General features: G+C 48.5%; 1 protein-coding gene across 1 annotated transcript; it reads left to right on the top strand.

Annotated features, from left to right (window-relative positions):
* The first annotated feature begins 988 nt into the window (after window positions 1–988).
* Window positions 989–23589, top strand: POLDIP3 (DNA polymerase delta interacting protein 3). Its single transcript, XM_082634498.1, has 9 exons — window positions 989–1141; window positions 11403–11793; window positions 12559–12645; window positions 14018–14113; window positions 15872–16051; window positions 16555–16632; window positions 18994–19123; window positions 20178–20244; window positions 21254–23589. The coding sequence occupies exons 1-9, from the start codon at window positions 1083–1085 to the stop codon at window positions 21429–21431; spliced, it is 1266 nt and encodes a 421-aa protein (XP_082490624.1). The 5' UTR covers window positions 989–1082; the 3' UTR covers window positions 21432–23589.
* Window positions 23590–24052: the final 463 nt, after the last annotated feature.

Here is a 24052-nt window from a genome sequence, read left to right as displayed (position 1 = left end):
AGGGAATTCCGTTTCCTGCTGTTGTTGTATTTTTCATTCATTGGTTCGACATACTGAACCTCCCACCAGAATCAGTACTGGAGACTGAGATTAAATTAAAAAACAAAACAAACAAAAAAAAAACCACAATCGGAACACTTGCGACCTAGGTTTTATGTGCCCCATCGTGCAGATCAGGAGGACAACGGTCAGGCTGGCAAAAACACTTGGTTGTAAGCGTTCTACTGCCCAGAAGTGTGAGCCGTGGTACATAAGCACCGCAGTATAAGCTACATAACGAGGCTCCTGTGTACTGGACGTTGTCTTCCCCGAACCATCAACTGGTAACAACCCCAGTCAACGCAACTAGTAAGCCCGAAATAACTGACTGTTTTTTCTTAAACCCAAGCTTAACCGTCCTACGGGTTAACAGTCCCGAACAGGAACGTAAGGTTTTGACCACCCCGTTAATTGACAATAGCGACTATACACAATTCCTTGATTCTCTTTTAACTTTTCTCAGTTACGTTGACCACTGAATTCTGCTTTTTAGATGCACGGGGTACGGGCAGATCGCAACTCCCAGGCATCCCGCAAAGTAGGCGGGTCACCGTAGGGGCAACCTTTACCCGCTCAAAAATTCGTCTCACATTTGCAGTGAGGATTCGGGCGTCACCCCGAATCGTTATTTTCCTTACTCATAAGTTTAAGGCATAAACGTTTTTAACGTTTACTTCCTAGGTAATGAATCCCATTCTCATTAGTCCTACGGTGAGTGTCAAAATTGACCGTCGAACCGAGAACCTCTTTCCTTTGAAGATTGTCTTACTCATTTAATTCTTTTCTGTTGCTTTTTCATTTTATTTGCTCGTCTTGAGAAAGAGGGAACGGTAGGGCTACGACCCGCCGTATGCAGATAAGCAGCGGACGTCGCAAAGGCTCACGGGGAGAGCCCCGCCTCTTCCGGTCCTTGCTCGGTTTGATCTGTCGCGAGACTTCGTCAGCCGAACGCCGGAAGCCGCTAGTTCCTCCGTAGCGGCCGAAGGGGCGGGCTCGAGGGCTGAGGGACGATAAGCTGCTCGCGGCTGGCGCGGCGGTGCAAGATGGCGGACATCTCCCTGGACGAGCTCATCCGGAAGCGAGGGGCTGCGGCGAAGGGGCGGTAAGCGGCCTTTTCTCCTTTCGGGGTTCACGGCCCGAGTCTTAGCGGGGCTCGGGGCGGAGAAGGGAACGGTCTGGGCGCGACGCGGAGGGCCGTCTGCGCCCGCCCCCTGCCACAGTCGCGCTCCCCATTGGCCCGGCCGCCGCCGCCGCCGCGGGCCCGGCCGCCCGGCTGCCCACTGGCTGCAGGCGCCGTCGCTCCGGCGGGCCGGGGGGAGGCCGGTGGGACCGCTGACGGCGGAGGGGCCGGACTGCGGGGCTTGTGGGGGCGGCCCGACTGCGGGGCTTGTGGGAGCGGCCCGAGGGGCGCCCCGCGGGGGGCGGAGCTGCGGTTGTTGAGGGGACGCGCTGTCCGCGGCCCGGAGGGTCTCTCCGGCGCAACCCCTCGTCTGAGGAGCCGGGCGCTGCTCCACGGTCTCAGCGCGGCCTCAGAGTTAGGACGACTGGAGTTGCGCGGGCAAGTGACTTGCTCAGACTCTGCCGGTCTGTTAGTGTCGAAGCCGAGACCTACACCCAGACCTTTAATTTCCAAGTTTTGCGCCTGGTTCTCCTCTAACACTCGACTTCCTTTGTGCGGCATTTCAGGTTCTCTAAGCGCTTTGCTGCCCAGGAGGTCTTTGCTCTTTTCGCAGTCCTGTTGGCCCGCTCTTAATGTTTTCCCCGTTTTCCAGATGAGGAGCTGGAGGCGGAGTGACTTGCCCGAAGCCACGGAGAGCTGAGATCGGTGCCGAGTGCACTTTATGAGCTGGCTGAGTTGGCCTCAGGCTTGGGCAGAAAAACAGGTGGGACGGGGCTGGAGGCCGGCCGTTTCTCGATCGTTCGCAGAGAAGACCGTTCTGTATCTGGGTGAGGAGTCGCGGGGATGGTTCGCAGTTAGGTGCTCCGGACTTCCTGTGGACCCTCAAATGTTGTTAGTCATTTCCAGCCTTTATGCGCTCCAGTTCACCTGTATGAAAGAGTGGGAACTTCGGCCAGTAGTTTTCCAGCACGCGTTAAATTAGTTCAGATGTCCTTGTAAACATCCGGGCTGTAAAGGTAGATGTAGTTTTCTCAGATAGTCATTCACTCAGCAGACGTGAATTTATTAACACTGCCTGCGTGCCTGTGCCTAGAAAATGGATTCCTTTACTCTCTGAAAGGTATCCCCCCAGCCTCACCTCTGCACACATAGCCACTGCCACTGCGCCCGCCACCACGGAATTCACCAGCCAGCACTTCATCTGGCTTCTGGTTCATGACAGGCACCCAGCATTAATTTTCTCTACCATTACGTGTGAGTAGTTCTCTCCTAGGTCTTCCCTCTAGTAGCTGGTGTGGAAATTGGTGCTGGGTCCTCGGGCCACTTCTAAGCCCGTCCAGGTTTCACAGGTTTGCTCGACAGTTGCTGAATGAGCCAGCTTCCCAGGACCTGCGCTTCCTGCAGTCACTCCTCTCAGTTCCTGACTGCAGGCGGTCTGTACTTCTTTGGTGTTTATGTGTGCAGAGTCTTGTGTTGGGCATTGGGTGGGCATGCAGGGAAGGGAGGATATGTGGACCCCTGGGAAGAGCAAAGACTGTGCAGCCAGGCAGACCTCGTTCCTTGGCAAGGCCCATTGTTGGGTCTGTGCCTCCCTGGCCAGGTGACTTCTGAGCTGGGCAGTTTCCTCATTTGTAATAATGGTTCCTGGTAGGTCGTTGAGAGAATTAAATGAGAATGTAAGAATGTATATTTTAAAGTTTGTACCAGATAGTAAGGGTTTAGCAAATGACTTTAAAGGAGTAGAAGCCCAAATCCCTTCCCCCAGGGGACATAATAGCTAAGCATTGGGGTCCTAGAGTCAGACTGCCAAGTTTCAATCCCTGCTTCTCCCACTTTCCATATGATCTTATGAAAGTTACTTATCCACTTCATGCCTCTCTTTCCTTATCTATAAAACATGGATAATATTCACTTCCTTAGGTGTTGTCAGGACTAAGTCAATCAGTGTATCTAAAGTACATCAAAAAGCATCTGATGGGTACTGAGTGCCCAATAGATGTTAGTTATCATCATCGTTAATGAAGGCTTTTAAGTACAGAAGTAACATCCAGTCTTCAGTGTGAGAATATTGCTTTGCTTTTATGTGAAGATTGGATTGGGGGAAGTGCAGACCAAGAGACCATGTAGAAGAAACTGGACTGCATGCTGTGTTTGGGTTAAACCTGCTGGAAACTCCATTTTTAGTTTGCTTGCACAGCCAGCAAAGGGAAAAACTAGATGGGGTGGGGAGGGAGTCCCCATCAAGAACTGAAAGGTCTGAACAAATTTCAGTGAACAAATGTCATTTCCTACAGTAAACAAATGGCTATTTTACATGCTTTCTAGAGGAAATCACCTTACTGGAAACTTTGGTTTAATGTAGCATGGATGTCCCAGGAAGAACTTTGTGCTTAATAATTTAGGAAGAAAGAACCTATGACCGTCTCAGAAAACTTCTTTCCTCTTCTTAGTGGAAATAGCAAAGGACTGAGCCCGTGGAAGTGTGGATAACCCCTTTTCACAGGTCATGGAATGCGCTTGTTCTTCACAGGTCGTGGAATGTGCTTGTTCTTCAGAGCAGCCATTCTGTTTTGTGTTCATCGCATCGTGTAAGTCAAGAAAGGTGTCATTATCATCGTTATTACCTGGCCCCCAGTTAATCATCAAAAGGTTCCTTGATTAATATGAAATTAGAGAAAGAGGGGAGTGGTTTTATGGTACTTGATCCAGGCCATGGTGAGGTGCTCTCCTTCCCCACGCACAGCACATCTCTAGTGGCTCCAGTTGTACAAGACCCATAGATGAGTCTTTCCAGGGCAGCACTGGGCACCAGCTGCAGCATGGGCCTGCCCCTCTTGTCCATTTCTTCCTTTAGATGTGAGAGTATCACTGATTTGGTTAGTCAAGTCACCCCGTCTTTGGTTTGCTCAGTTCACCCCTCACAGGATAGCTATCTGTCACTCCCTCCATGTAGTTAGATGAAGGTGACACGGCAGCCTTAGTGGGGAAGTTGGGCCTTGAGTGTGCTGGAGGTGAGCAGCTCTGGGCCAGATGCGTATGTGAGAGTCCTTGGAGCCGTGGGGAGAGGAGGTTAGGGAACTTTTGAGTTCAGGCCAGGGCTCTGGTCCTGGTACTCACTGCTGGTTTTCTTATTGAAATAAGATAAGGGAAATTAGATCTAAAACAAAGAAGAGGGAAATGAGTTGTTACATTAGCTTGGAAGGGAAGAATTAAAATTTAAAATGAAACATCTGCACAAGACTCTCTTGGAGGGTAAGGGGATCGTGTCTTGTTTTTCCTTGTGTCTCTAAAGCACATAGTTCAGAATTGACCCTCAGTAATTGTTAGAACTAAACTGTGTTTTCTCCCTAAGATGACCTCAACACACGTTCTAACCCAGAGACCCCCATGGATTAAAATCCACTTTAGAATAGTCCAGGGTCCCCCTTGTGGGCCCAAATCCTTTGGACTGGACATCTGTCCAGAGCCAGCTGCCACTCTGCTCTCCACAGGTAGGTCCAAGAGAGTGAGGCATTCCTAGCCTCAGACAGACCCTCCCTGGTCATGTGTATGCCAGGCTCCAGCAGGGGACTGGGGGAGGGGCGCAGGCTCCAGAGGGCACCTCTCGCCCACACCACTCTTCCTAGGACTTGGTGGCGTGCCTGGGGAGCATCTGGAAGCAGTGTACAGTTGCACTGTTTCAGGTGTGATGGGGCCAGGCAGTTAAGAGATTTGCTCACAACCTCCCTCTCTCCCCCTCCCGAACATTTACTGAGGCCAGAAGTGCAGAATGTGTTTCGGGAACATCAGGTAGTCTGCCGTGGGAGGTGAGGCTGCAGGCAGTGGGGGCCAGACTAATGGTTCCACTGAGGGGTTGGGCTTTGTTAGGGAACTCCTAGCAGTTCTTGGAGCAGGAGGGTAACATAACTGGTTCTATGTTTTAGAGACCTGCTTCTAGCAGGAGTGTTTATTTGAAACATTCCTGATGACTAATGCCTGCCATATAAGCAGTACTGCTGCCTGCTGGGATGAATGGCTGTCTTTTCATGCAGGGAGAGGAGCAATGATTATAAAAAGCCTGAACACTGAAACCCCCTAAAGCTGCTTATGAAAGGAGTTGAAAGAACTGGTGTAACCAGGGAGCTGAATACATGGAATTGAGGGAAAGTAGCTTTCTCGTGCTCTTACGTCCACAGCTGTATCACCTCCCTCCCCAAAATATACCTTTTGTGCTGTTCAAATAGATAAAAATACCAGCACGGGACATCTTGGTGGTCTTCCTTGCTAGACAAGCAGTATGGTGTGTGGGTCTCTGGTGAGTACACTGTCCGCCAGCCTCAGTGTGTGTGCTCACCCTCTCGTCGCTAGAGGGTACGCTATATCCCTGGATGTGACTGGAGTCCTAATTTTTTCCATAGCTTGGGGACAGTATTCACCCTTCCTTAACTCCTCGAGTCCTGTTCTTTATTTTTGACCCATGCTTGATTTATTGGTATTTTAACTAGGTATAGTGAAGTTCAAATCCAGCTTTCACCGTTATAGCTCTGTTATTTGGGATAGTTACTCTCCTTGAATCTCAGTTTCCTCATCTGTAAAAGGTGGGTAATAACCTAATTCTCAGAGTTGTGAGGGTTAAAGGAGGTGGGTCAAAATTTATGGATCTGTAGTAAGTGCTCAAAACTGTTAGTTGAGAGTGCCTTCTTTGTAAAATCTTTCATAAACCCTAGTAGCCAATTGCCCCTTGTGTGGCCATGGCAGACATTGCTTATCAACCATAGACTTCAGTGAATTCTCAATGCAACACTTCAAACAGCCATTACAAATTATCAGAGAAGGGAAATTGTTGAGGAATATGAATAAATTAAGGTTGCAGAAGCCTAATCTCCCCCGCCCCTCCTTCTGCAAAGGTTTACTGTTCAGACCCAATTGGAATGAACCAGAAAACTTTTGAATCTGCCCCTTTCTTCATTCTCTGTTCAAGGATATGAATTTTGTTTTCAAGAATCTCATTGTTGGGACTTCCCTGGTGGCGCAGTGGTTAAGAATCCGCCTGCCAATGCAGGGAACACGGGTTCGAGCCCTGGTCCGGGAAGATCCCACATGCCGTGGAGCAACTAAGCCCGTGCACCACAACTACTGAGCCTGCACTCTAGAGCCCGTGAGCCACAACTACTGAGCCCACGTGCCACAACTACTGAAGCCCACGCTCTGCAACTAGAGAAAGCCCGCACGCAGCAACAAGGACCCAACGCAGTCAAAAACAAATTTTTTTTAAAAAAGATAAGCTGATAATCCTATATCCATTTAAAAAAGAAACTCATTGTTCCTTTAATTGTTCAAAATAGTTGCTTTCAGTAGCTTTTTCTTTTTTTCTTTTTTTTTTCTTGGCAATAATGTTTAATTGCTTGAATGACTGGTGAAATTGGGTAACTTGACTTTTTGAAAGCATAATTATGCCATTGGGTCTAGATTTGCCCAATTTTATGGTATTGTAAGATCATGGTGTATCACACGATGAGATCATCCCACCTCCTGTAGTTAAAAATATCAGGAACCTTTGGTAGGGGTACCCCGGTGATGGGAGGAGGTGGGATTTGGAGAAGACAGATGAAGATAGGAAATCTTCATTCAGGAGGCCAGGCATAAGTTTGGGTTAGGATGTGTCTGACCTCCACTGTGTGGTGGACCTGGTCATCAATGAAGTATTCCACTGTCAGTGTGTATGCAGCCTGGTTCCCTTTGTAATGTCCACTCAGTCGGAGACCAGCTGCTTTCTCTTCCAGGAGGCCTTTCCTGAAGCTCCTGCAGCTCGGCAAGGTCCTTGTGGGTCCCACTTTTGGAGTAAGGGCCAGAGTGGCCCTGTGCCATGGCTGTGTGGGTGCCCCTCTCTCAGCTGGGAGAGCGATTGGTGGCCAGGATCCTAGCAGGGCACTGGACCAGTTGGTGAGGGCTGGGTGGAGGACTGGCCTTGCAGGGGCAGTCTTCTCTAGGAGAAGCCCTTCCAGGGCAGCCACCCCTTCTCCCGTCTTACCTCCCCTGGGGCTTGGAGTAGGAAAGAGAGAAGCTTGGAATCTGTTATAATGGAAGGAGTCTGGAGTCTGGGGTCCAGTCCCAGCCATGCCACTAGCTCTTTGATTTGGTTTCTCCTCTGTAAAATGGAAGTGATGGCAGGTAATCTCAGAGATTGTGAGCCTAAAAGGAGAATGTAAGTTCGTAGCCCTGTAGGGTCCCTGACATAGCTGTTTGAGCCTTTGTCATTCCCCTGGGGCAGTGTTGACACAGGGGAGGAGCTGTAGGATGTACCCCCTGGGAAGCTCTTAATCCTGTGGATGATGCAGGCTTGTAAACAAATCATTGTGATGCTGCGTGGTAAGTGCTTTAATAGAAGCTTTGTTCAGTGCTTTGAGGGCTCCAAGGAGAGAGCCTTCAGCTGTGGAAGTTATATGGGAGAAGTGAAGGAATGCTCTTGAGGGTGGGGAAATGGGGAAAACTTAAACGCCTCCTTAGCTCCCCGCTCCCCCTCTGCAAGAGCTGAGAAGCTACAAGCTGTGGGCTGTAGGGGGCGCTATCCACATTTGGTCTGCCTTTTGACACTACTCTTTCCAGAAACCCTGGGCTACCTCTAAGCCCTCCCACGGCCCCACAGACTTTGTTTTGTTTTTAACATCTTTATTGGAGTGTTATTGCTTTACAATGTTCTGTTTCTGCTGTGCAACAAAACTATACATATACATTTATCCCCATATCCCCTCTCTCTTGTGTCTCCCTCCCTCCCACTCTCCCTATCCCACCCTTCTAGGTGGTCACAAAGCACCGAGCTGATCTCCCTGTGCTTTTCGGCTGCCTCCCACTAACTATCTATTTTACATTTGGTAGTGTATATATGTCCATGCCACTCTCTCACTTTGTCCCAGCTTACCTTTCCCCCTCCTGGTGTCCTCAAGTCCATTCTCTACATCTGCGTCTTTATTCCTGTCCTGCCCCTAGGTTCATCAGTACCATTTTTTTTTTTAGATTCCATATATATGTGTTAGCATACGGTATTTGTTTTTCTCTTTCTGACTTACTTCACTCTGTATGACAGACTCTAGGTCCATCCACCTCACTACAAATAACTCAATTTCGGTTTTTGGGTTTTTTTAACATATATAAATTTATTTATTTTTGGCTGCATTGGTTCTTCGTTACTGCATGCGGGCTTTCTCTAGTTGCGGCGAGCTGGGGCTACTCTTCATTGCAATGTGCGTGCTTCTCATTGCGGTGGCTTCTCTTGTTGCGGAGCACAGGTTCTACGCTCGCAGCTTCAGTAGTTGTGGCACGCGGGCTTCAGTAGTTGTGGCTCGTGGGCTCTAGAGTGCAGGCTCAGTAGTTGTGGCGCACGGGCTTAGTTGCTCCATGGCATGTGGGATCTTCCCGGACTAGGGATCGAATCAGTGTCCCTTGCATTGGCAGGCAGATTCTTAACCACTGTGCCACCAGGGAAGTCCCCTCAGTCTCCCAGAGTCTCTGCATGAGAAAATAGATCAGGGATGGACAAGCAGTCCCACCTTAAACCTAATCTGATTGATTCTGTAAATGACTCCTTCCACTCTCTCTTCCACCTGTTTTTTTTGTTGTTGTTTTTAAATATTTATTTATTTATTTACTTATTTATTTATTTGGTTGCTCCAGGTCCTAGTTGTGGTGTGCGGGATCTTCGTTGATGCGTGTGAGATCCTTCTTTAGTTGTGGCCTGTGGGATCTTTTTTTTAGTTGTGGCATGTGAGATCTAGTTCCCTGACCAGGGATCAAACCCGGACCCCCTGCATTGGAAGTGCGGAGTCTTAACCACTGGACCACCAGGGAAGTCCCTTCCAACTGTTTTTTGTATAAACCCACCGGAAAGTACTTAAATCCTAATTTGCCATTTTTCAAAGAAAAATGACATTATGCATCACTGCCTTAGGTCTGGCTCTGGCATAGTAGTGGCAGCAGGTGTTTTTCCACTATGCTTGGAATAACAAGATGAAGGTCCAGGTTTTCTTTTACTGGTGCCAGGAGGACTCACCTTTGGTTGCACTCCTGCTGTTAGCAGAGGAGCTGGTGGACAGTCTCACTCCAGCTGGCTGAGGAAGAAGGAGGCAGTAGGAGAACCCAGTGGCTTGCCCACTATGAAGGATGCCTCCTGGGAGGCCTGCGCAGTGATGTGGGACATGGTATAGGAACTTGTTTATTCAGTAGTTTTACCTTCTAACTCCAGGTCAGAGATTTTCAACACTGCTGTTCTCCAGGATCACCTGTCGAGTGATAAATGCATATGCCCAGGCCTTCACCCAGATTTTGGACTCAGTAGCTCTGGGGTGGGGTTGAGAGAGCTGTATTTTTTTGTTTGTTAGTTTTCTTTTCTTTTTTTTAGAGCTATCTATATTTTTAAGAAGCTCCTTAGATGTTTCTGATACTGAGCCAGGGCTCAGCAACACTTACAAAGCACGGGGCAGTGAATCAGGAATGAGCCCCATCCGCCACTTCCCTCCCAGTCCAGGGTAGGGAGAGAAAGGAAGAGCACAAAGGATAATAGACACAAAGGAGGGCTGTCCTGGGAGAATCAGAGCGGGTTTCCCAAAGAGGAGGCGTAGGAGTTGGTGTCCCCAGGCAGGGCGCCTGCCACAGGACTTTGTGTGGCTGGAAGCCTTATGGTGGGGTGGGCAGAAGCCCACAGATCCCAGAGAGGACTTCCAGGATTGGACTAGAAGCGTCTTCTGTTTCCTTGCAAGCCATTAGAAGAGCCAGCGAAGGAGCCCCAGAAGAGAATGGGACTTGTTTTATGGAGTTTCATTCCTTTCCAGTTTTAACAGTTTCTGGATTGACATTTTTATTGTTGCAGACTGTGATAAGTATATATTTGGTCTTTGTCCTGGCACACAGTTTCTAAAACCCTTGGAATTTCCTGAGTGATAAGGGTGATAGGAGCATCTTTTGTTATAATGAGGCAGCTCTTGGTGGGCCCCTAGAGAGCTTCAGGACAGGGGCTGGTCACCAGAAAGATCTAGGCATGATTAGCCTGTTGGAGCTTGCAGCTCCACCCCACTCCCCACCCTGGACCTCCAGGGAGAAAAGAGGGGCTAGAGATTGAGCTTATCATCAGTAGCCAGTGATTTGATCAATTACGGTAATGGAACCTCCATAGAAACCCCTGTACAATTGAGTTTGGAGAAACTTTGGGTTGGTGAACACATCCATGTGCCAGGAGGGTGGTGTTGCCATACCCTTTCCCTGTACTTTGCCTTACACATCTCTTCTGTTCGGCTGTTCTTGAATTGTATCCTTTGTAATAAACTGGTAATAATAAGTAAACTGTTTTCCTCAGTCCTATGAGCTATTCTAGCAAATTATGTAACTTGAGGGGGGGTCGTGTGAACCCTCTATTTATAGCTCATCAATCAGATGAACAGGAAGCCGGGGACTTGGAATTGACCTCTGACTTGAGGGCAGTCTTGTGAGACTGAGCCTTTAACCTGTGGAGTCTGTGCCAACTCTAGGTAGTTAGTGTCAGAATTGAGCTGTCAGACACCCAGTTGGTGTCTAGAGACTTAGAGAATTAGTTGGCGCGAGGAAAAAAACCTACACATTTGGAGTCAGAGTGTTGTGAATAGAAACAGTTCAGAGTGATTATTTTTCTTTCTACCAAGTCTTTATATCTTAGTCTGTTAGTCCTCTGGCTCCAAGCCAGACCCATGTGTTGGCTTTCTTGGTCCCAGCCCAGTGGGGGTATCTGTCTGCCCTGGAGGCAGGAGGCTGCCAGAGGCCAGCTGGGCACCCTTTGTTAATCACTTAAGCTCTCTAAGCCTGTTTCTTCTACTGTAAAATGGGCGTAATACTGCCCGCTTCACAGGGCGCTGAGAGTGCTGATTGAGAGCAAGGATGTGGAAGCACTTTGGAAACTGAAGTTGCTCTTCAGGTGTGTGGGGTTTTGATATCTGGGAGATATTTTATGTGGTATTGTTTGGAGGTGTCTATCATAGTGTCTAAAAACACCTGGTGTGGGGAGCAAAAACAGTCTTACCTAGTGATAGAAACCAGCAGGCCCTCCTTCCTAACTTTGCTTACAATGCAGAGTTAAAAGTCATAAAACTACGAAAGAAGTCTCTATTAATTGTTTCCTCTGACAGGGAGCAGCTTTCTGGTTTCTCCAGGACTTCCTTTGTTTCCGGTATTACCATGGCTCTACTTCCACAGCCTGCTGTTGATATCCAGATCCTCTTAATGTTGCAGTTTTTATTTGCAGGCTCAATGCCAGACCAGGAGTTGGAGGTGTCCGATCTCGTGTTGGGATCCAACAGAGCCTTCTCGGTCAGCCAGCACGCACAGCCACCTTCCAGCAGAGATTTGATGCTCGGCAGAAGATTGGCCTCTCAGATGCCCGGCTCAAGCTGGGAGTCAAGGATGCCCGGGAAAAGCTTTTGCAGAAAGATGCCCGGTTCCGGATCAAAGGGAAAGTGCAAGATGCCAGAGAGATGCTGAATTCCCGCAAGCAGCAGAGCACGGTGCCCCAGAAGCCCCACCAGGTGGCTGATGCCCGGGAGAAGATCAGCTTGAAGCGGAATTCCCCTGCTTCCTTCTTGAGCCCACCCATTGGGACAGTGACCCCTGCTCTGAAGCTCACTAAAACCATCCAGGTAGGTTGTGGCTCCTGTCACAAATTCCTGGAAACCAGTAACAGCTGTAGTTTCAGGCAGGGACCAAGGACCAGGAGTGTTTAGGCAAAATGACAGTTCCCCCAGCTGTTTGTATAGTAACCATATGAGGAAGGCAAGATATCATCTCACTTTTCTGTAAAAGAAAAGGGTGGAGGTAGTCCAGAGAAATTAAGTGATTTTCTAAGTGAGATAGTAATAGAGGGAAGTGAGAGGAAAGGACAAAACATTGGCTGAGCTTGTGCTATGTGGCAGGCGCTTAACATTTATTCCTCACTGCAACCATGGATTATTACCCCAGTTTTATAAAAGAAGAATCTAAGTCTCAGAGATGTGAGTAATTGTGCACAGTTACACAGCCGGTCAGTGGGAGGGCGGACCAGGATCGAAGCCCAGTCAGATCTGGCTCTTAGCGCAAGGTCTTGGCCACCTGCACAGCCGCTGTCCCAAAGGGAATGGAAACAATATCATTTCACCTTCTCAGCAACTTTGGTAAAAGGAACAGCAGCAGCAGTGAACATTTATTAAGCCAGGTTCATTGAGCCCTGCAAATGCGTTGTCACGTGATCTCTGGGATGATGAGTCTTCCTGTCGCTTTCCTGCTTTGGGCATAAGGCGGTCTTGTAGGGCCTTTTACCACAGACCAAAACTGAGTGCCCACCATATTTTAAGTTAAGTGATCCTCTACTCATATAGAGAACACATGCAGGCCCTGTGGGATGAATTGTGACCACTGGGTATTTCTAGGTTCCACAGCAGAAGGCCATGGCACCAACTCATGCCCATCCTGCTGGAATGAAGATCAACGTCGTCAATAACCACCAGGCCAAACAGGTGGACTGTGTGTGTGTGTGTATACACACGTGTGTGGTTTTGTTTGTTTGTTTAAATTTTTTAATATTTATTTATTTTGCCTGTGCTGGGTCTTAGTTGCGGCATGTGGGCTTCTTAGTTGCGGCATGCATGCAGGATCTAGCTTTCTGACCAGGGATCAAACCCAGGCCCCCTGCATTGGGAGCACGGAGTCTTACCCACTGGACCGCCAGGGAAGTCCCCCACACTTGTGTGTTTTTTTGTTTTTGTTGTTGTTGTTGTTGTTGTTGTTGTTTTGCGGTACGCGGGCCTCTCCCATTGCGGAGCACAGGCTCCGGACGCGCAGGCTCAGCGGCCATGGCTCACGGGCCCAGCCGCTCTGCGGCATGTGGGATCTTCCCGGACAGGGGCACGAACCCGCGTCCCCTGCATCGGCAGGCGGACTCGCAACAACTGCGCCACCAGGGAAGCCCCACTTGTGTGTTTTGATGTGGCCTTCCAAGTGGATTAACTGAGGCCTGGCCCAAGGTTCCAATTTGAAGAGTTGGAGGAGGGATTGGTTACATTTGACACTTTTTGCAGTGTATGAGTTTTAAAAAGAAATTTCTTCAATGCATAGGGAGAGAGAGGCAAATTGAAAGGTTTTTTTTTTTTTTTTTTAAATAAAAGTAATATGTGCTTATACAGAAAATTTGCAAAACAGAGAAAGGTTAAGGAGGGGGAAAAGTCCTCACGCTCTGGCTCTCTATAGCCAGCCCCTGTTGAAATTCTGCCCTGGTTCCTTCCTGTGTTGTGTGTGTGTGTGTGTGTGATTATTATTTATTTAATGCATAGTAATAGTTGTGATTATGTTATTATCCAGTTTCATGTTGTTTGTTTTCACTTTATAACTCAAGCGTTTTTCTGTTTCACATTTACTGTAAACATTTTAATAACTGCTTAATCCATTGAATTGACATTCGAGTTTATTTCAACCATTTTCCTGTAATTTTCACTGTTAGAAATCCTTCTATGAACATCTTGGAGGAAAAAAGCTCTTTCTCGAGTTTGGGTTTATTTCTATAGGCCAGATTGCCTGGCACAGACTTTGTAAGCCAAAGGATATAAACAGACATTTTAGGGGCCTTTGATAGGTATCTACAAGGTACCCACTTGTAGAAAGGTACTTCTGATGTAACTGGAATTGCAGCACTTTCATTGGGCCCTTGGGGGCAGGGAGGCAGCCTGCCAGGACTTGAGCCCCAGTCTCCCAGACCAGTTTCCCCAGGCACCCCCCCTGCACCCACTTCTCCCCCCACCTCACTTACTCCAGCCCTCAGCTCCCTGTTGTCCTTACTCCAGATGTCTGTTGAGAGCCTGCATACCACGTTAGCTTATATTTCTTTATTTTCAGAATTTATATGACCTGGATGAAGATGATGATGTTATAGCTCCCATTCCTAGTAAACAGATGAAATTTGCAGCCTCAGGCAGCTTTCTCCACCACGTGGTATGACATCTTACTTTCTTCCTACACTCTGGGTGTGTCTGATCAGGTTCACAGGAGAGGTGGTGGAGAGTAGGGCCTTTCAATTCAGAAATATTTCTTCATTTGGGTCATGAGATTATCAGAACCAGAACTAGTTCAACCCCTGGCTTTTATAAATGCTGAGACCAGCAGCGTGTCCACTGACTTGTTCAAGATCCCACAGATAGTGAAGTGCAGAGCTGCAGCTCCCAATTGCTGTGTCTGAGTCACTGCAGGGGAAATATGAGTGATCCCACAGGACAGAATCACATTTTATTTCCTTTGTGGCAGGACATTCTGCCTGGTCCCCTTCCTTCCATGGTCAGCAGCTCTGCCTCCATTCTTGAGTCTGGATTCCCTTGGTTAGTGTGTTAGCAAGAATAAACTGAGCCTTGCCTGAAGGCTCCACCAGGTGCAGCGTGCATGCGGGGAAAGCTTGATGAACTAGGATGCTGATGCAGAGAAGGGAAGAGAGTAGTTTCTCGGAATATCAGGGACCTCTGAACATCATGCTCAGCTCAGTGCATGCAGCCAAATTACACATAGGGAGGCAAGTGGGTGCCCAAGCTAAGTGCCTTTGTTTGGTCTTCAGAGACCCAGAGACTCAGTTTTGGTCACTGCACTGAATATGTGGACTAATTTCCTGGTTACCATTGAAGCTCTTAATGTGATGTGTGAAGCTGAATGATGCCAGTTTGTTACAAAGGGGCTGGGCCTTTCCTAACTCAGTTAGTGGCTAACCCTAATTGGAAAAACCCCTGTGTTTATATTAACTTATTTAAGACTTCATTTCCTCCCCACCCTGTGAGATGGGTACTGTTGTTACCCTTATTTCACGGATGAGGAATCAGGCACAGAGAGGTGAACGAAATCTGCTCAGCTTGTAAGTGGTGGATCGAGGACTTAAGCCCGAGCAGTCTGGCTCCCAGGCGATGTGTTTAACCACTACACTCACCGGCTCTTGAGACTCAGAAAACAGCTTGAGAAATGTGGGATGCAGCATGAATCTAGATTCACCTGGATTGGGAGAAGCTGGTGAATTGACCCTGTCCCATCATCTGCCTGTCTGGCTGCTGCATTCCTCCTTTTTCCTAAATTGACAAGACCACCTGCCACTTCTGCCTCATGCATTTTTTTTCCTCAGACACATTAAAACCAGGGAGTTCACTGGTTTATATTTCCAAGGGATCACATGTGCAGTTAGGGGTAACGGGAGGGAGCGAGGGAGCTGTTTCTGCTGGTTTGCACATGCTGACTCTGCCAGCACGTCCCTGACAGTCTGGGAGCTGAGGGGGCGGGGCTACCCATGGTTCCTCTGTGCAGAACAGGGACCAAAAAGCTGGGAGTCCAGGCCTTCTTAAGAGTGAGTTCCTATTCCCAGCCAGCCCATCGTGATAGAAGCGTATCTAGGAGTGAACTTGACCCCAAGCTTTTGGCCTCTAACTCCAAAATTGCAGGGTTTTTATAAAGTCTAAATGGTATGGGTGAGCCTGTGGCTCCTGTTCAGGACTGCGTGGAAGCTTCTTGGAAAGGGCTTCCCACACTGGAAAGTGGCTTCTGTGAACACACGTGCAGGCCGTTTTTCTCTCCTCCTGCCCCTTCCCTGGCAGCTGGCACCTTTCTGGCTTTAGATCGATAATGGAACTGGGAGGTGGGAGGCCTTGAGATACTGGGGGTTGTCAGCCCCCTGAGGTGTCTGGGTCCCTAGCTTTTCAGATTCCTCTCCTCCTCTTTGTTTAGGCTGGGGTGAGCAGTTCCAAGCTTTCCATGTCCAAGGCCCTTCCTCTCACCAAAGTGGTTCAGAATGATGCATACACAGCTCCTGCTCTCCCCTCCTCTGTTCGAACAAAAGCCTTGACCAGCATGTCCCGGACGTTAGTGAACAAGGAGGATCCCCCCAAAGAGCTGCCGCCTGCTGAGGTGAGGTGAAGGTGAAGGAGAGGAAGTGACCGCACTAGTTGAGGGTTAGACTGTGCTGGGTGGGGGCGGTGTGCTGCGTGCATCCTGTTGGGTCCTCATTGGGCCCCTGCCCTCAGAGAGCTCAAAGGCAAATAGGGAAAACAGAGCTGCAGACAGCACTGTGCCTGGTGATACAACAGAGGGCTGCCAGGAGCACTGAGGAAAGAGCATCTAATTCAACTGGACAGATACGGGAAGGCTTTAAAGAGAAAGTGCCCTCTGAGCCGGACGGGTCTTGAAACATGAATGGCATTCCAGGCAGAGGCTCGGGCCTGAAAGGGCCTGGCGTATTTGGGAAATGATGAGAGGTTCCATTCCCTAGCATAGGGTGATGGGGGCATGATTAGAGGGGCCCAGTTGTGACAGGCTCTCCATGGGGGTTTCCTCTGGGCCTTCCTGGTCGTTTGCCTGAAGTGAGCTCTGCTGTTCACTGACTTCCGGTAACGTTCTTTTGTCTGTGGCAGCCTGTCCTCAGCCCTTTGGAAGGCACCAAGATGACCGTGAATAATCTGCACCCTCGAGTCACCGAGGAGGACATTGTTGTAAGTACTGTGGCCCGCCAGAATTTCAGATCTCAAGCCACTTCTGTTTCAGGGGTCCCCAAGAGCACCCCCCGGTTAGCTGATCCTCTAAGAGGACTCACAGGACTTAGCACAGAGTTGTATCAGGGCTTAAGATTCATTACAGGATACAAAGCAGAATCAACAGAGGGAAAATGTTCGTGGGGCAAAGGCTGGAGGAAAGCAGACTCAAACTTCTGGAGTCCTCTCCCATTGGAGTCACACAGGATACACTTTATTCCCCCAGCAGTTGGTTGTAATGACATGTGTGAAACCAGGGAAGCTCATTAGAGACTCAGTGCCCAGGGATTTTATCAGGGACGAGTCATGTAGGCATCCTCTGCCTAACACCAAAGTTCCAGACTCAGAAGGAAAGCAAGTGTTTAGCATAAACCACGTTGTCAGCACAAACAGTCTAGGCTCTGTGCGCCACTCCTATCGGTTAGGGTGACGGGAGCCCTCCCAGAATCCAAGTTCCCAGATGGCAGCCAAGGGCCAGCCTTGGAAGCAGACCTTCCAAAGGAGGGCAGTCAGGCCAGGTATGTGAACCCTTTTCCTCACAGCTTCTAAACCAGAGCCAGGGGAATTCCCTGGCGGTTCAGTGGTTAGGACTTGGCACTTTCACTGCTGGGGCCTGGGTTCAATCCCTGGTCGGGGAACTAAGATCCTGTAAGCCATGCAGTGTGGCCCCCCCCCAAAAAAAAACTAAGACGAAGAAAACAGAGCCAGGTGCCCAACCTAAATCTCAGGGCCACAGAATTGTGCTAGAATGGGATCATTTAGTCCCACTGTGCAAGATCCAGTGGTTCATATTTTCCTGAGTCTTTGGAATTTCTTCCTCCTTCAGGGGTTTTCATGATAGCTCCAAAGTAAAAGGAATGAGATGGAGTGGTGTTACCTGGTGGTTGGCCCCTCTGGATTGCCCTTCTGGTCCATCCTGTCCCACCCTTGGCAGTCATGGGCAAAACCCAATTCAGGTACCTAGTGAAGGGTGGCCCAGAGTTAGCCAGGACTTTTCAACCTCATTTTCATTCAGGCACCAATAAGACTGTTAAAGAATCCAGGTGCCCTTTTTACTCAACTGTTAGATCACAGAATGAATGCAGCTGGACTCCACCCTCTCCCTTCAGCTGAGTCCCAGGTTCTATAACAGCCCACACTGGCTGCCACGTTTGTTAATGGTTTTAATTGTGAAACATGAGTGCTGGGTGATCACTTTGTGAACAGTGCACATGAGAATGGAAATCGTTGCCTACTTTGTATTAAGACTTGACAAATTAGAAAGCAATTTTTTCCTGATTATAAAAGTGATAATAGCTTTTATTTATTGAGTTAATTATAGCTATTATTATTTATATACTTACTGTGTGGCAGGCATTTTGTATGCAGGATCTTTGAAATTACAGAGGAATGAAAAACGAATTACCTGTAATGATTACTACTCATAGTAAACTGCCAATAATCATAGTGAGCTGCCAATAATAGTCATCCTCACCTCTTTTCTACCCAAATAGGTAATGTTAAAAGAAAAACTAATAGAGTTAGAATCACACTTAGTATTCAGTTCCATATCTTGGTTTTGATATGTAGCATTTTCCCTTTTATCATTAGAAACAAATCAATTCAGCGACCTTTTCGTAAATCTTCTTTTTGTCCCCATAACCACCTTGTGAAGGCAGTTGCAGGTGAAGAAATGGCTTGGGTGCTAGTCGGCCTTTGCAGTCTGTATCCATATTGGGTTCCCTCTCTGGCCTCAGTCTGTGAAATGAGGAGGGATTGGAGTTGGAATAAATGATGATGATGACATAGGTGTACAAAGCACTGCCTTGAAAATGATCTCAGTTGAAACCCCTCAATCTAGCCAAACCAGGATGATTGGTCGCCCTGCATAGAACTCCAGAATTTGTGTTTCTAACTGATTCCCAGGTGATATATTAGCCACTGTCTTTGATGAGCCTATATGTCTGTCCATTCTCATTACAGACACTCTTGACAGAAATTCTGTATTCCATAACTATTATCCTTGTTAAGGAAGTGGGCACCGAGGCAGGAGGACTTTGGGGGTGACTTGGAGTCACAGGTACTCCAAGGCTTGTAAGCGCAGGCTCAGTTCTCACTGCCAGAACAGCTTTTCCCCTCATCTGGCCCCAGGTTGAGGCCTGTGGATGTCCCAGGACCACCTCAAATGGAGCCTCCCTGAGATCTTAGCTGCTGGGCGTGTTCAGTCAGAGCGTGGCCACCAGTCAACCCAGAGCCCTGTCTGGAGTGTGTGAATGGCAGGCTGGGAGGGTGACTGCCCAAAATTCTCCCCCAACCCTAACTAACCCCTCTTGTTCTTCACAGGAGCTTTTTTGTGTTTGTGGAGCCCTGAAGCGAGCTCGGCTGGTCCATCCTGGGGTAGCAGAGGTGGTCTTTGTGAAGAAGGACGATGCCATCACTGCATATAAGAAGTATAACAACCGGTGTCTGGATGGTAAGTCAGGGAGAAAGCAGCCACGTCACCTTGCTGCTCCTCACTGCTCACAGCAGGCCTTCATCTGAGATGGGTGGGTGGACCTCCTGGTGCATTAGACCCTCCAGGGCCACCTGTGTACTAAGAGCAAGCAGAGATGTTATGTTTTTAATTGAAGTATAGTTCATTTACAATGTTAGTTTCAGATGTACAGCACAGTGATCCAGAGATAGATACATACACACACACACACATTCTTTTTCAGATTGTTTTCCCATATAGGTCATTACAAAATATTGAGTATAGTGCTATACAGTAGATCCTTGTTGGTTATCTCAGCCTCTGCTTTTTTATTGGATTATTTAATCCATTCACATTTTATGTGGCTTTCTTTTGCATTATATGAAAATCTAGTGCAGCATTTTAGTTCTTTTAGTGATTTTTTTCCACTATATTTTTTGAGTCACTTTCTTAATGGTTGCTCAAGGGTTTACGGTATACATTGTGGGTTATCAGAATCTATTTCGGATCAGTATTAACGCGGTTGCAGTGAGATTTAGAAATGTCACCCCTATAGGGCTGTATTCCCTCCTCCCCTTTTTTTGTCCCTTATTTTACACTTATCACATGCTATATAAAGTGGGAATCCAGTACTTGTAAGGTTAATCCTTCATGGACAAAGTAGAAATCTGAACCTACACTTTGAACCTTTTTTTCACTTAATTTTATACCGTAAGCATTTTCCCTTACTACTTGCTTCACAAACAAGTTTGGCTGGCTTCATGCTGAGTCCACTTTTTCCCTTACTTTGATTCTGATCTCCTCCTGCATGGAGCTAGCTCTGTTGCCACTTGGCTTCTTGGTGCCATCATTGGCAAGGTTTCATGGACCTCATAACCCTGGGGTTTCCTTAGTCTCTGGGCTTTGCCGAAACCTGACAGCCCCATCCCTAGCTGTGCAGCCAGAGCTGCCAGTGGTGTGTGCTTTGACTCCTGGTAATGAACATGGCAGTCCCTGTCCTTTGTGTGAGGAGCTGCAGTCCCGTGGCAGAGCCTTTTCTTTTTTGGTTTTTCAGGGCAGCCAATGAAATGCAACCTCCACATGAATGGGAATGTTATCACCTCAGACCAGCCCATCCTGCTGTAAGTTCCAAAGGTGGGGTGCTGGGGACCAAGTGGAGCTTTTCCACTTGCTTACTCTGCATGATCATCTCTCTGTTCTGAGGGGTAAAGTGCCTGTATCACAGCTCCGTTCCATTTCCTCTGCTCTGATAGCAGGCAGCCAATTAGGAAGCTTAAATTTGTACAAAGTGGCTTGTCACATCATTTCTGCAGGGGATTGACCCCACAGGGGCTAACATTAAGACCTCGTTCCCAGCCTTATAATTTAGAAACACCTGAGAAGAAAGTGACGAGCAGGCCAGTTGTGTCCCTCTTTGCACAACTGTGTGTGCATTGTCCAGGTGAGCGGAAAACCCTGCCTCCTCATGATTGACTCTGGGGGACAGTGCTGGATGCTACCCCTTGTTTTGTTACATATCCAGGCATACATTGCCTGCTCCAGGACTGAGAACTTTTTGAAGCCTGAGATGCAGAAAATGTCTAGACTGACATTCAGAAGGAAGTCCTATTGTAGACAAGGATACACAGACCCAGGGAGAATGTTAGCCTTGCTGAGGTGGGAGGGGTAGTGTGGGGCAGGCCTGAAATAGACTCTGAAATACCGAACGACGGCACTTTGAACCCTGGATATTGCGTTGTGTGACTTACATAAGTTTCTTAAACTGTGTTCCAGGATTAAGTTGTATTCTGAAAAATGGGCGTTTTATGACCTAGTGAGTTTGGGAACCACTGGGCTAAACCCAGTTAAATCTACAAGACTTCTCAGAATGTGTAATATGCCGATGTGTGTTTGACCATCCCTGAGGGACATGCAGTGTTTCCTAAACTTAAAACCCCAGATCATAGCAGACTGCATCTCACTTTTCTCATCAGCAAATTTAAAAAATGATAGGTTTGCTATAAGAAATGGAGTAAAAGGGTACGGAAAGCATTATGTTTGGTGCCCAGCTTTTGAGAGGTCCTCAGCTAACGGTGGGACCGCTCTCTACCTAAGGGAAACCCACAAGGACTTTGACTTTGCTCTCTACAGACGGCTGAGCGACAGCCCCTCAGTGAAAAAGGAGAGTGAGCTGCCTCGCAGGGTGAATTCTGCCGCCTCATCCAACCCTCCTGCCGAAGTGGACCCTGACACCATCCTGAAGGCACTTTTCAAGTCCTCAGGGGCCTCTGTGACCACACAGCCCACAGAATTCAAAATCAAACTTTGAGCGGGGGAGCGAGACAGCCAGAAGTGGGGGCAGAGGAGGGTGGCTCTGTTCCCAAAACAAAGATTGTGACCTATGGGCCATTGGACTGGAGGCCCCTGAGCATGGGAAGGGTCGCCGGGGGTAGAGAGCTTCCTCACTGGATGGTACCCGCCTTTCTGTGTTGTGTTCTACCCTGTGCTCTTCTCTATGTTAACATTTCCTGTAGTACGTTTCTTCTCTCTCCACCTCGTCACCAAGGTAAGCTTGTGTTGCTCAGAGTGTCTCCCCCTAAACTCAGCCCTAAATTGTTTTTTTTTTAATCTGGAAATGGTGCCGTGAATTCTCTGGGTGGCCTTCCTGAGGCCCAATGGAATGCAGGGCAGGGGCTGTTTGAAGGACACTGCTCTTTCTTCAGGGGTGAGGGTTTGACTCCCGTTTCTCTTTTTTAAGCTTTTCAAAGTGGGGAATTGAAGCCCCTGCCATCCTAATAGGAACCAGGTCAGCTCAAGACCTCTGCCGCTCACTCTCCTGGTCAGTGGAGGTGGCCTAGGTGGGGATCAGGTCACAGGCCCCTTGTCCTCTCACCGCCGTTGGCTCCAGACCAGTGTGGTCTGGAGAGGACCCTGTGGCAAGGGCAGGGTGAGACTTGCTCCACTAGGAAGAGTGCACCGCTGGCTCTTGGTTTGGGGGACCCGCACTGTCTCGGTCAACCTAGAGTAAATTCTTGAGTTCACACTCCCCTCTTCCCTTGAGTTGTGCTGAGTGCCCCACCCCAGCTCTCTTGGCCTTCTGGGTGTCACTGCTGGGAGGGGCTTGCATCGTTAGCCTCCCATTTCTCACCCAGTACAGCATTGTCACACCCTGGTTTTGGTGCAAATGCCAGCTCTCTGCTAGTTGGGTGTTTCAAAGGGTCTGCCTCCCGTTCTGTGACTCTGTGGGTCTGGGGGGTTATTTGAATAGGAGTTGTTGACTTTTTTCTTCTGGCCTCAGGTACACGAACAGGACAATAGTTAGGGATGCTGAGAGGCGGCATATATCCAGCAGCCACCAGGGGGCACTGCTTCACTATTGTGAGGGACCCATCCATCCCTGACTGGATGGTATTTTCCCGCCTTGGCAGTCGGGGAAGGGGAGCAGTGGGTGGTGGGGAGGGAGTTGAGAGAGCAAAGCAGCCTTTCCAGGCAAGCCGGGAGTTGTTCCCTCAGTGTGGTTCCAGGCATTTGGGGCAAAACTGTAGAACCTGGGGCAGCCCCAGAATATACCAGCACAGCATTGCTCCAGGGACATTCATTCTCAGTTTCCTGCCTGTCTGTTGGGACTGTAAAGGGAAGCCAGCCTAGCAGAGCTGGCGTGTTTTGAGGAGCGGGATTCTGGCAGGGCTACAAGTCAGTAGCAGGTGGTATGAAAGGCACAAGCCTAGAAAGTATAAAGGGGACCTGAGACACTAAGCATCTCTCATAACCTACTTGGGGCCAGTCCAGTGAAGAAAAAGCTGGAAACTCATGTTTCCACAGAGTTAAATCTGTCAAGCAGGGGGGACCCAGGGTTTGAACCGAGCTCAGTCCTCCAGGTCTGAGGTTGCCCAGGCCTGGGAAGTCCAAGGAATCTGCCTGATGGTGCTCCACTTTCCAGTACTTTAAAGAAGGCTGCTTTCGTTCCCTTCTCCCCCTTTGAATGGGTGCAAACTTAGTTCTCTTTAGCAGTTGGAAGACATGCCTCCTACACTTTCCCCTCCTTGGCCCCAGAGAATGTCCATAAGACACTAGGACCTGGTTTCACAGGTACTGGAGACAGATCACTGCGTGGACTCTGCTTTCGGTAGGGACGGTACGTATCCCGACTGCATGGCTTTATCCTCCTGTCTCCCCTCCAGTACCATGCCAGGCTGCTCTGCTTATCACAGGGTTTCAGTGAGCCCACCTGCAGCCGCCTGGCCATCTGGGCCCTGTCCTCTGGCTGGCCATACGGTACATTGCAGGGCAGAGCCTGTTTGCCCCCCTGTTCTACAGGATGTCATCGTGGGAAACGAGAAGGTGGTAGGCCAATCCTTGTGTCCTTCGCCTCCCACTCCCCTGCATTCCCCATCTGTGTCTCTTTTGTTCAAAAGGAGAGGAAGAGGCATTAAGGGATGGAGGAGACTATGTGTTACCCATTTCTGAATAAACATTTGTTATTCCTACTTTTGAGCTGTCATTTCTTAAAAGATTATGCTAAGAGGCCTCATGGAATTTGGCACAAGGAAACGAGGATTTGCCTCTGCTTTACGGCTCACCAGCTGTGACCTTGTGACAGTTGTTCCCAGGACTTGCTGAACTGCAGTCTCCACAGCTGAGAGAATGTGAGCATCAGTGTCTTGGAAGCACCTGGCAGAGGAACTCAGTACCTTCTGGGCCTAAAATGCCTCACTGTGTATTAAGCACGGTCAGCTCCAACATAGAGTTAGGTCTGTTCATAGGGAACAGGGGAGCCTTTGCCTTGAAGTTACACTTATGGGTGAAATTTACTTCTTAGATCAACTGTGCATTAGAAAAAAATTATACACACAAAATTTATCATCTTAACTATTTTTAAGTGTATTAAATACATTCACGTTGCTGTACAGCCAACACCACCATCCACCTCCAGAGCTTTTTCATCTTGTA

Source organism: Mesoplodon mirus (assembly GCF_964341445.2).
Source record: "Mesoplodon mirus genome assembly, chromosome: 11".
Taxonomy (NCBI): Eukaryota; Metazoa; Chordata; class Mammalia; order Artiodactyla; family Ziphiidae; genus Mesoplodon; species Mesoplodon mirus.
This window is presented reverse-complemented; position numbering and strand designations above follow the sequence as displayed.

Excerpts from the sequence above, each read along its gene's own strand:
- POLDIP3 (XM_082634498.1), top strand. The coding sequence starts at position 1,083 with ATGGCGGACATCTCCCTGGACGAGCTCATCCGGAAGCGAGGGGCTGCG. Across the intron at positions 1,142-11,402 it reads GGGGCTGCGGCGAAGGGGCG|GCTCAATGCCAGACCAGGAG; the intron begins GTAAGCGGCCTT and ends TTTTATTTGCAG. Across the intron at positions 16,052-16,554 it reads AAGAGCTGCCGCCTGCTGAG|CCTGTCCTCAGCCCTTTGGA; the intron begins GTGAGGTGAAGG and ends TGTCTGTGGCAG.